The sequence below is a fragment of the Molossus molossus genome, unplaced genomic scaffold, assembly GCF_014108415.1.
Source record: "Molossus molossus isolate mMolMol1 unplaced genomic scaffold, mMolMol1.p scaffold_m16_p_12, whole genome shotgun sequence".
In the NCBI taxonomy this organism is placed as follows: domain Eukaryota; kingdom Metazoa; phylum Chordata; class Mammalia; order Chiroptera; family Molossidae; genus Molossus; species Molossus molossus.
Window position 1 is genome coordinate 86,772,943 of NW_023425347.1, and position 11,463 is coordinate 86,784,405.

General features: G+C 41.9%; 1 protein-coding gene across 1 annotated transcript in view; it reads right to left on the minus strand.

The window, feature by feature from the left end:
* Positions 1-10,862, minus strand: part of CEP85 (centrosomal protein 85) — a 28,095-nt gene extending 17,233 nt beyond the window's left edge. The window contains exons 1-4 of the mRNA XM_036256653.1: positions 10,793-10,862; positions 7,039-7,191; positions 1,348-2,042; positions 12-145 (exon numbers count right to left, since the gene is read on the minus strand). Of these exons, the coding sequence (XP_036112546.1) occupies positions 12-145; positions 1,348-2,042; positions 7,039-7,191; positions 10,793-10,847 (1,037 nt within the window). The 5' untranslated portion in view covers positions 10,848-10,862. The remainder of the gene's footprint in view (positions 1-11; positions 146-1,347; positions 2,043-7,038; positions 7,192-10,792) is intronic.
* Positions 10,863-11,463: the final 601 nt, after the last annotated feature.

Sequence of the window (11,463 nt, forward strand, 5' to 3'; positions counted from 1 at the left end):
TGCTTTCTTACTTGTCAATGAGGAGTTCCTTTTCCTTCAGAAGGTGTTCATTACTGTTTAAGATGCTGATCCACTGTGCTGGTTCTAACATGGGCAGTGAGGGAGCAAAAGAAGTGGGATGGTGGAAGGTGGCTCCATTCTGAAGCTGAAAGACAAGCAGATCCAAAGGGGCTTGATCTTGATCCACAGGCACCTGAAAACACCTGAGCAGTACCGGCTGAGTCTGTAGTCAAGGCTCACTTTGGCTCAGACTAAGAAGGCCCAGTGTTTATGAAATAATTTTAGCTCTGATGCATGACTGGAAAGAACCTGCCAGGGAGACTTCTGCCAACTGGATACAGCTCAGAAAGGCTCTAGTTTCTAAGAAAAGGTCAATTATCATTCATTATCTGGCAACAGAGGCAAAACAAGAGCTAAGATGTCCTCAACAACCAGGAAAATAGTAATATGTCCAGCTTCTTCTTTCCTTTCCATTCTTTTTTTTTTTTGACTCTAAGGAAGCTTTATTGAATTTTATAGATTTATCACTTAAAAGCCAAGAATATATGATAGGATAAAACTACAGGCATTGCCCTGGCCAGTGTGGCTTAGTTAGTTGAGCACTGTCTTGTACACTGAAAGAGGTCACCAGTTAGATTGCCGGTACAGCATGTATCCAGGTTGTAGGTTTGATCCCCGTTGGGGTGTGTGTGGAAGGCAACCAATCGATGTGTCTTTCTCATGTTGATTTTTCTTTGGCTCTCCCTCTCTCTTCCTCTTTCTAAATCCCTGCAAACAGGCATTTTCTTTGGAGAATACCAAATAGAAAATTGTAGAACTTCATTATTTGAGGCTTTTCAGATTCTCTACAGAAGGTTGTGATCTCTCAAGAAGCCAGAAGCAGCATTTTCCTTCCCATTCTTAAGCAGCACAAGGACTTTTTTTTTTTTCAAACACAAAACTGGTATAGTGGAAAAAGCACAAGGGTCCAAAGATAGTTTTTAAACCCTAGCTCTGTCACTTAAACAGCTTTGTGACCCTGCACAGATTACTTATTCTAAGAATCTGGTAAATATCTACAAATACCTCATCATGGTGCTATAAGGATTAAATAAGATTCTGTATGTATCTAGCCTAGTGACTTTTTGGGGTATTCCCTTGTAACCCTCTACTTTGGAGAACTTATCTGGTGCTTAATTAGACCATCAACAGATTCGATAGCATTCACGAGCCTTCATTTCCTATTTATAAACATCTTCCCTCCTCTTTACAAACATTTTCTTTAGAGTCAAAATTTATAAGACAAAACCTATACAGTTCAAATATTTGCACAGAACCTAAAAAATCCAAGGGAAGAAAGGCATCTACCTGCATTTGCTCCATCTGTAAACGAATCAACTCCAGATGCTGCCGACAAGTGCTCAGCTCACAAGATCGCTCTGGGGGATGCCAAGGGTCAGAATTTGGCTGCCACACCTGAGAGGGCAGAGGCTTGGAGAGCCCAGGAGCAGGCTGGAGTCCCAAAGGAAGCAACCCACTGCTGCTAGGGTGTAGTCCATTCCGCTCACATCCCACTCCACTGCCTGGTGCCTTCTTGGTCTCAGGCAACACTTTGTATAACTCCTTGTTCGGGTCGGTTCTTAGGTTGTGGAAGTGTACTCTGTAGCGAGGATCTGAATAAAGTGTGTCCATCATTGTCGACTGATTGAGGGTAGACTCCACACTGGGAATATCAAACTTCCTCATCTCTTCTTCTCTTTCATGGCCCACTGCTGGAAACCAAGACTGCTCAATTCCATTTTCTCCAGCAGCACCACAAAGATACATGAAATCTCTAGATAGGCCCGGAGAACGCTTCATTGCACCGAGGTCTCCATTTCTTGTCATCCCCACACTTTCAGTCAACCCTGACAAAGGGATTTTGGAGGAAGAGGGTCCGGGAGGTGTAGAATTCGGCTTGGCAGGAGAGGTCCCCAAAGTAGAAGGCATCACATGGGCTGTTGGAATGGTTATGTGGCTTTTGATGGGCTGGAAAGAAGGACTGCTATTTGAGCTGCAAAAATCTGTGGAGAGAATAGTCATCCATAAGTCAAAACTGAAGCAGCAAGCTCTCGAGTTTAGCTGCTATGTCAGGTGTTCTTTGCCTATCCTGAGACCAGAGAGAGGGGGCACTATCATCACAAATATCAAGCAGACAGCCTAATTTGGGAGATGTCTGTTTTAGGGTCTCAATGCCATTCACAACAAAAGGCAACACTGGCTTCATTTTCAACTTACACTCTGTCCCTTGTATTTTAATAAAAGTCTTGCCAGTCAACAAACAAAGCTGAAAACTGAACTTAAAAAAAATCACTTACTTAAGGGAAATGGATTAGGTCCTACTCTTCTGGGACCTGGGTAACTCTAAGCTATAATCCAATCTAATAAAAATATCCTTTCAAGGTCTGCAAGAATTCTCTGTGATATCCAACAACTCCCCGGCAAAGATGAGCAATGAGTCTAAACTATCTGAAGAATAAGGCAAACTGGATAGTGCTGCTCTGTATCCAAGGCAGGGAGTACAGCATCTGAATCAGGATTCTGTTCTCTCTCCCACACACCAGAAGTGACTGCCTGGATATGTGAAGTTATTCTTAGTAACTCTCAGGTTTCACTCTAGCACAGTGAGCACTCTCAAGTGGGTACACACTAAAATTTACTGTTTTATAGCTTGCCTTTCACTTACCCCATTGTTTGTATCCAACTGTGATTTTTTCCCCTTTTATCTCCTTCCTAGTCTTGGGAGACAATTCTCTTATTAGCCCTGCCGCAGAAGGTTCATATTTCTACATATTTCCAACTTTCAAGTGCTACTCTGAAAACTATAAGGTCACAGAACTAACATGCCAGAGTAGTGCGCGGCAAGCAAACAAGTAAGAAAAAGTACCTGTTACCCTTCGACAGGCAGAAACTAAGTAAGGGGACAAGAAATATAGATGTCTTCCCTTTTCAATTATATCCAGTGCTCTTTTCCAAACCAGGGACATCTACCATAAAAAGAGTGGATTACCAATCTGTTTCTCTTTTTTCTTTCTATCAACCAACACAGAACACACTCAGCTATTGAGGACATATACTATAACCTTTCCTAGAATTATATGAGTAAAGATGAACTACCATCTTCTCATATGAATTTGTAAGCAGCTTTTTAAAAACATAGGCAAGCCCTGGCAGGTTTGGCTCAGAGGTTAGAGCGTCGGCCCACCAACCAGAGAGACCTGGGTTTGATTCCCGCTAAGGGCACGTACCTTGGTTGCAGTTTGCCCCTGGCCCCGGTTGGGGTTGTGTGGGTAGCAACCACTCGATGTGTGTGTCCAGATAGAGTGGGAGGGGGGGAGAGAGAGAGAGAGAAACATCGACGTGAAAGGGACATATCGAGTGGTTGCCACCCACACGACCCAACCAGGGCTGGGGACAAACTGCAACCAAGGCACGCATCCTTGATGGAATTGAACCTTCGACTCTTTGGTCCATGGGCCAATGCTCTAACTGCTGTGCCAAACCGGCCAGGCCCATCTTGGAGTCTTTAAAAAACTTCTAGACCAATGGCTTTGGCTACTGCATCAAGGTTACTACAATTTTAAAAGAATGCACTACAAAGAAAATATATGTAGTTCCCTAAAGAAATATAAAGCACACAGTCACACACACAATTTGTGTTACAATTTGACTGAATTCAATACAGCTAGTTAATTCAATTGGGGGGGAAATCTAGACCATTGTTTGATTTTTTTTTTTAAAAAAGACATTTAGTCAAAATGAAAAAGGACCCAGCCCAGCTGGTGTGGCTCAGTGGTTGAGCATCGACCCATGCACCAAGAGGTCACTGGTTCGATTCCAGGTCAGGGCATATGACCAGTTTGTGGGCCTGATCCCCAGTGGGGGCATGCAGAAGGCGGCCAATCGATGTTCTCTCTCATTGATGTTTCTGTCTCTTTCTCCCTCTCCCTTCCTCACTCTCAAAAAAAAAAAAAAATTAATAAAGAAAAAAAAATTGGCCCTGGCCAGTTTTGCTCAGTGGTTAGAGCATCAGCCTATGGGCCAGAGAGGCCTGGGTTTGGTTCCCGCTAAGGGCATGTACCTTGGTTGCAGTTTGTCCCTGGCCCCGGTTGGGGTTCTGTGGATGGCAACCACTTGATATGTCTCTCTCTTCCTCTCTCTCTCCCTCCTGCTCTATCTGAAGATAAATGCAAAAATGCGCTCAGGTAAGGATTTAAAAAAAAGGTCCCATAATTGTACATGTTGACAAAACTTTAACAATAACACTTTTAATCATACAAGTGATGGAAATACAATTGGGGTACCCAAATCTGATAACTAGTAGTGTGATACCAGGCAAGTTAATTACTTAACCCCTTGGGGAACTGTTATTATTCACCAGCAAAAAGGAACCGAATTAAGTCATTTTTAAAGTCCTGTCTAGCCCGGCTGGTGTAGCTCAGTGGATTGAGTGTCATCCCATGGACTGAGAGGTCCCAGCTTGATTCCCAGTCGGAGCACATGCCCAAGTTGCAGGCTTGATTCCCAGTGGGGGGCGTGTAGGAGGCAGCCAATCAATGTATCTCTCTCACATTGATGTTTCTATCTCTCTCTCTAAAAAAAAAAAAATCAATAAAACATATTTCAAAAAAGTCCTGTCTATTTCAAAACCTACATTCTCACCAACACTTGTTATTATCTTTTTGATCACCAATACCTTAAAAAAAATTTCTTTTCTTTATTGATTTTAGAGAGAGGAAGGGATAGGGAGAGAGAGATAGAAACATCGATGAGAGAGAACATAGATTGGCCACCTCTTGCGTGCCCCACATGGGATTTGGCCCACAACCTGGGCATATGCCCTGACCAGGAATCAAACCAGTGACCTCTTGGTGCATGGATCAATGCTCAACCACTGAGCCACACCAGTCGGGCACCAACCCTTTTTACTATCTTTTTAATCATAGTGGGTGTCACATCTGTTAAAGTACCAAAGTGACTAGTTTTGTGACTTTAATCAACTAACTTGAAACACTTTGAAATTCAGTGTTCTCATCTGTAAAATAAAAATATTTCAGAGATTTCCTAAAGGCATTAATGAAAAAACATTTCAAAAATTTAGTGCAGTATCCATCACAAAGTATTTAATAAATAGTAATTAATTAATTATCATTAGGTCCTCTGCCCACTAGGAACTTACCACCTAAATGAAAAATAAAATATACTTGTAAAGTACTGCTGATAGTTATCACTTAATTTTAAGTGCAAAAATAAGGGGCAGAAACAATAAAGATGTAAAGTTGTAAAGAGGAAGATCAATAATGGGTGGAAGGGATGGGAGAAGTCTTGTCAAACACTTCACTAAATAAGACCATCATAGCTGGGAGGAGCAAAAGGAGGTGGAACAATGAAAATGGGCTCAGATTAAAGAAGCTCAGGTATTTTTAAAAAGTTCTTCACTTTATAGCATAGTAAAATAAGAGACCTGGTAACAGTAAGAAATATATATATATTTTTAAATCCTCACCCGAGGATATATATAAATATATTTTTTTATCCTTACCCGAGGACATTTTTACATTTTTTGTTCAGCTAGAGTGGGAGGGAGAGAGAGGAAGGGAGGGAGAAAGAGGAAGAGAGAAAGAGATAGAGTGGGAGGGAGGGAGAGGGAGAGAGAGAGAGAGAGAAACATCGATGTGAAAGGGACACATCCTGTGGTTGCCACCCGCACAACCCATCCAGGGCCAGGGACAAACTGCAACCGAGGTACGCGCCCTTAGCGAGAACTGAACCTGGGTCTCTCTGGATCGCAGGCTGATGCTCTAACCGCTGAGCAAAACCGGCCAGGGCTTACCTGAGGATATTTTTCCATTGATTTTTAGATAGAGTGGCAAGGGGAGAGGGAGAGGGAAAGGGACAAGAAACATCCATGCAAGAGAGACACATTGATTTATTGCCTCCTGCACCATCCTGACCAGGACTGGGGATTGAACCTATACCCCAGGTATATACCCTTGACCAGGAACTGAATCCAAGACCAGTTCAATTCCCAGTTGGGGCGCATGCCTGGGTTGTGGGCTCAACACCCATTGCGGGGACGTGCAGGAGGCTGCAGATCAATGTTTATCTCTCACATTGATATTTCTATCTCTCTCTCCCTTAAAAATCAATAAAAACAGCCCTGGCCGGTTTGGCTCAGCGGTTAGAACATTGCCTGCGGTCCAGAGAGACCCGGGTTCGATTCCTGCTAAGGGCATGTACCTCGGTTGCAGTTTGTCCCCGGCCCTGGTTGGGTCGTGTGGGTAGCAACCACTTGATGTGTCCCTTTCACGTCGATGTTTCTCTTTCTCTCTCTCTCACCCTCCCACTCTATTTGAACAAAAAAAAAAACAACAAAAAAATCAATAAAAACATATTTTAAAAATAAATAAAAAGGTGGGACAGGGCCAGATCACAAGAGAACTGAGGACTCAGAATTTTATCCTGTAAATAAAAATAATTGAGAATTGCAGAAAAGGGAAATTATGAAAACAGGCTTTTATTTATTTATTTTTAAAATCCTCACCTGAGGACACTTTTTTTCCTTTTATCTTCAGATAGAGTGGGGGTGGGAAAAGAAACGTCCACGTAAGAGAGACACATTGATTGGCTGTCTCCCACATGACCCCGACCAGGGCCGGGGAATGAACTGAAACTAAGGTACATGCCCTTGACTGGAATCGAACCCACGACTCTTTGGTCTGCGGGCTGACGCTCTAATCGCTGAGCCAAACTGGCCAGGGCTGAAAACAGGCTTTTAGAAAGATTAATCTGGCAGTAGAAGGAAAGATTTGAGGAAAGACTAGAAAGTTGTTCGGGATAGGACAATCAGCAGAAACTGAGAGGAAGGGACCAGTTGCGAGAAGCAGGGAGTAAGAAGAATCAAGCAGACTCCTTTCTGAGTGAACTGATTTAGGAATATTCTGCAAATGACAATACACCTGGAACACAATCTGAAAATGACAATACATATTGGTAATCATATCATTAACCCAAACTTACCCTCAGCCATGTCTGAGCACGATGTGCCAATGGCTGTGTCCCCACTGTCAGTAACACTTGAGCAGCGGCTGAAGCGGCTCCGAAAGGCCTCCGAGATAACTGGGGTCTGCCATTCACAACCAAGAGTACTGCTTTTCTGAATCACACTGGAACCTGAAACAAGTGGCATTTGCTATTTTTAAAAATTCACTTAAACCTATGAAGACATAGAAGCCCCTACCCCTTTCTCCTGTGCCTATTTCAGCAACTCTGAGTTTGTTAATTTTAAATGGAAATAGCATGAGAGGTGAGAATGTTCAAAGACAGAACCAAGAGCTACCAAGAATTCAGGAATACTGAGACAGAAAACAGTAATATTTAATAGCAGCTACCATTTTCTGAAACCTAGAAGCCACAGCACTTTACAGACATGACTTATCTACCTACTTACTGAAAAGTATTGTCATGTTAACAGCCCTATGTTACAGATAGAGCTGAGACTTGAACCCAGGTTGTTCTAATCCCAATACCCACATTCGTTCCTCTTACAAGATTTCTCAACGAGTACTTTTAATATTCTAGGCAAGACAATTCTTCAATGTACAGTCTATACATTGCAGGATGGTTTAGCATCCCTGGTCCCCATCCACTAAATGCCAGCAGCAAGCCCTCACCCTATTTCTGAAATTTCTGAGTGGGTAAGATATAAGACTGATGAAATTTATTTGACTTTATTATCTTGCTGTTTAGAGGCTGGTAGGTAGGAAGTGTTCAAGAAATACTTGATGTATTAATGTACTAGCAAAGACTTAAATTATTATTATTTTATTTATTTATTTTTATTTTTTTATCCTCACCCGAGGACATTTTTCCATTTTTTTTTGTTCAGGTAGAGTGGGAGGGGGAGAGAGGAAGAGAGAGAGAGAAACATCGATGTGAAGGGACACATCGAGTGGCTGCCACCCGCACGACCAACCAGGGCCAGGGACAAACTGCAACCGAGGTACATGCCCTTAGTGGGAACCGAACCCGGGTCTCTCTGTACCGCAGGCCGACGCTCCAACCGCTGAGCCAAACCGGCCAGGGCTAAATTATTTTTTTTATTAAAAAAAATTTTTAGCCTGGCCAGTGTGGCTCAGTGGTTGAGTGTCGACCCATGCACCAAGGTCGCTGGTTTGATTTCTGGTCAGGGCACAAACCCAGGTTGTGGGGGTTGTGGGCCTGATCCACAGTGGGGGCATGCAGGAGGCAGCCACTTGATGTTATCTCTCATCAATGTTTCTATCTCTCTCCCCCTAAAAAAAAAAAAGATTTACTGATTGATTTGAGAGAAAGAGAGATTGAGTTATTCCACTTATTTATGCATTCATTGGTTGATTCTTTGTTTTATCCTAACACGAGGACATTTTTCCATTTTTTGTTCACATAGAGTGGGAGGGAGAGAGAGGAAGAGAGAAACATCGACATGAAAGAGACAATCAAGTGGCTGCCTCCAATGGGGCCCTGACCCAACCAGGGTCAAGGACAAACTGCAAATGAGGTACATGCCCTTAGCAGGGTCTCTCTGGACCGCAGGCCGATGCTCTAACCACTGAGCAAAACTGGCCAGGGCTATAATAATCTTTTACAGTATTTTATTTTATTTTTTTATCCTTACCCGAGAACATTTTTCGATATTTTGTTCAGATAGAGTGGGTGGGGGAGAGAGAGAAACATCGAGTGATTGCCACCCACACGACCCAACCAGGGCCGGGGACAAACTGCAACCGAGGTACGTGCCCTTAGCGGGAACCAAACCTGGGTCTCTCCAGACTGCAGGCTGACGCTCTAACCACTGAGAAAACCAGTCAGGGCTTGATTTTCTTTTTAAATATTTAATTGATTTTCTTTTTAGAGAGTTCGGAACAGGGAGAGAGAGAGAAACATGAATGTGAGAAATACCAATTGGTTGCCTTCTGTATGTGCCCCTCCTGTATGTGATTTGATAGTGAAAATCAAACCCACAACCTGGGCATGTGCCCTGATCTGGAATTGAACCCGCCACCTTTTGGTATATGGGGCAAAACACTCCAACCAACTGAGCCACAATGGCCAGGGCTGTAATTATCTTTAATAAAAGACATAGCCAACAATCAGAGCTTCTGGTCAGCATTAGGTTAGCCAGTATTAACTATACTAAATTAGTAAAATTCTAGCCAAAAGCAAAGAAATCTGACCTCCTGGTGAGTTTATACAGCATTCTCTTTCTAGTCAGTGTATAATTTGCCAAGCATTTTGAAATAGTGAAAATTGATTCAGGACCTGTATTACCATGTTCCTGGCCTCCTCCTGGAAACCATTCCCTGTTACTACTACTAATCTTCCATTCTTCACTACTGTTTATTCTATGCACCCACTGCACACATCAATTCCAAAGATATATTTGCTCAAATAAAAGTATGTTTTGGGCCTTGGCCAGTTTTGCTCAGTGGTTAGAGCATTGGCCTGCAGTCCAGAGACCTGGGTTCAGTTCCCGCTAAGGGCATGTACCTCGGTTGCAGTTTGTCTGTCCTGGGCCCTGGTTGGGTCGTGCGGGTAGCAGCCATTCGATGTGTCCTTTCACGTCGATGTTTCTCTTTCTCTCTCTCTCCCTCCCTCCCTCCCACTCTATCTGAACAAAAAATGGAAAAATGTCCTCAGGTGAGGACTAAAAAAAAAAAAAAAAAAAAAGTATGTTCTGATACAGTTATAGAAGCTAATGCTTATTTCAAAATTCAAGTTTGAAAGCTGAAATTTTCTTGTGTTATGTCACATGTCTTATCAGTAGCATCCTTATCAGACATTAAACCATTATTAATCAAATGAAAGACTACTGAAGACAAAGCCATAAAAAAGCAGCTGAGCTTTGTTAGGAGTTGCTACATTCCAAAAATTTGCATTATACAGACAATTGCCATAAGAAATTGTATAAGCCAGCCCTGAGACAGTGCATGGCACATAACAGATGTCGAAATATTTGCTGAGTGAATCTTACACTGATTCAGCAAATGTTTTTCAAATTGCCTACTCAAATGCAAGTCAGTGTGCCTAGGAGAATAGAACAAATATCTACCAAATGTCTGCTTTAAGGCACTGTGGGATTTTAAAGTTAAATAAAACATACCCTTAACTGAATAAAATGTATCCTTTTCCTCATAAATACCACAGAATTAAAAAAGTTATTTCTAAAATGCTACTTCCTATTTAAATGTATATTATCTATTTAGTGTGTATTGAGTATGTATATATTTAAATATATATACTTAATCTATCATTTTAGTATATCTACTGAGCTTTTAAAATCTTGTCAAATCATTCTAGAGATAATTCCTGAGTCTCCAGTGACAATACAACTGAGACTGTTGGCATTCAAGAAGAATTCCAATCTTTGTAGGCTAGCAGATGACTGACCCACCCACAGGACTACAAAGACAACACAGAACACAGTAATTTATGCTGTGTATTTCTGATTTCAAATAGAACTATGTTAAAAGTCATTCTGTTCCAATCCTTTATGTGTCCTCTCCTCTCAATCAGTCACGTGGTCTTGTTGGAAGCCATGTAGGACCAGAGATAAACAGCTGTTCTCTTGGAGAAATCTCTTTTTCTATTCAATGTAGCCCCATGTTATTTTTACTCCTTTAATACCAGCATCTCAGTGAATGCTAGCATGCTCAGTATGTCCTGTAAAGGAAATTTCTGTTATGAAATAACAGAGCAAAGGTCAGAATTTACCCAGAAATTTTTGACTACTCACCAGGTGAAGTAGCATGAGAGTTTCTCTCACTTGGATATTTTTCCTGCATGGTCATCAACACAGGTATTTGAGCCAACTGTAGAATGAAGGAGTAACCGGTCAGATCTCTCCACTATCTTTTAATTCCCTGTAACTCATTCCCATTTAACTGAAACTATCAAAATCACAGAGAGGATTCAAGTATTCTTCCACATGTTTACCCCTAAGGATATATTTTTTAAGGCAAACCAACTCCCAATACTCCACCCCACTTTTCTTCCTAAAGCAAGAAGAGAAAACTGAGAACCAACTAGAGACTCCCAATACTGATCCTATATGGTCCTAGAACCCCTCCAATTGTTGCAAAAATTAAAAATAATATTACTCTTAATTTTTTTCTTTATTGATTTGAGAGAGAGAGGAAGGGAGAGAGGGAAAGATAGAAACATCTATGAGTGGGAATACTGATTGGCTTCTTCCTGTACGCCCCCGCACTGGGGATCAGACCCACAACCTGGGCATGTGCCCTGACCAGGAATTGAACCGGCAACCTCTTGGTGCATGGGCTGATGTTCAATCACTGAATCACAATGGCTAGGCACAAATAATATTACTTTTAATTAATAAACTTTGCCATGGATCTTCTTAGCCACGGGGACAGGATAGGAGGGTGAGGTGAAAAAATAATTAAA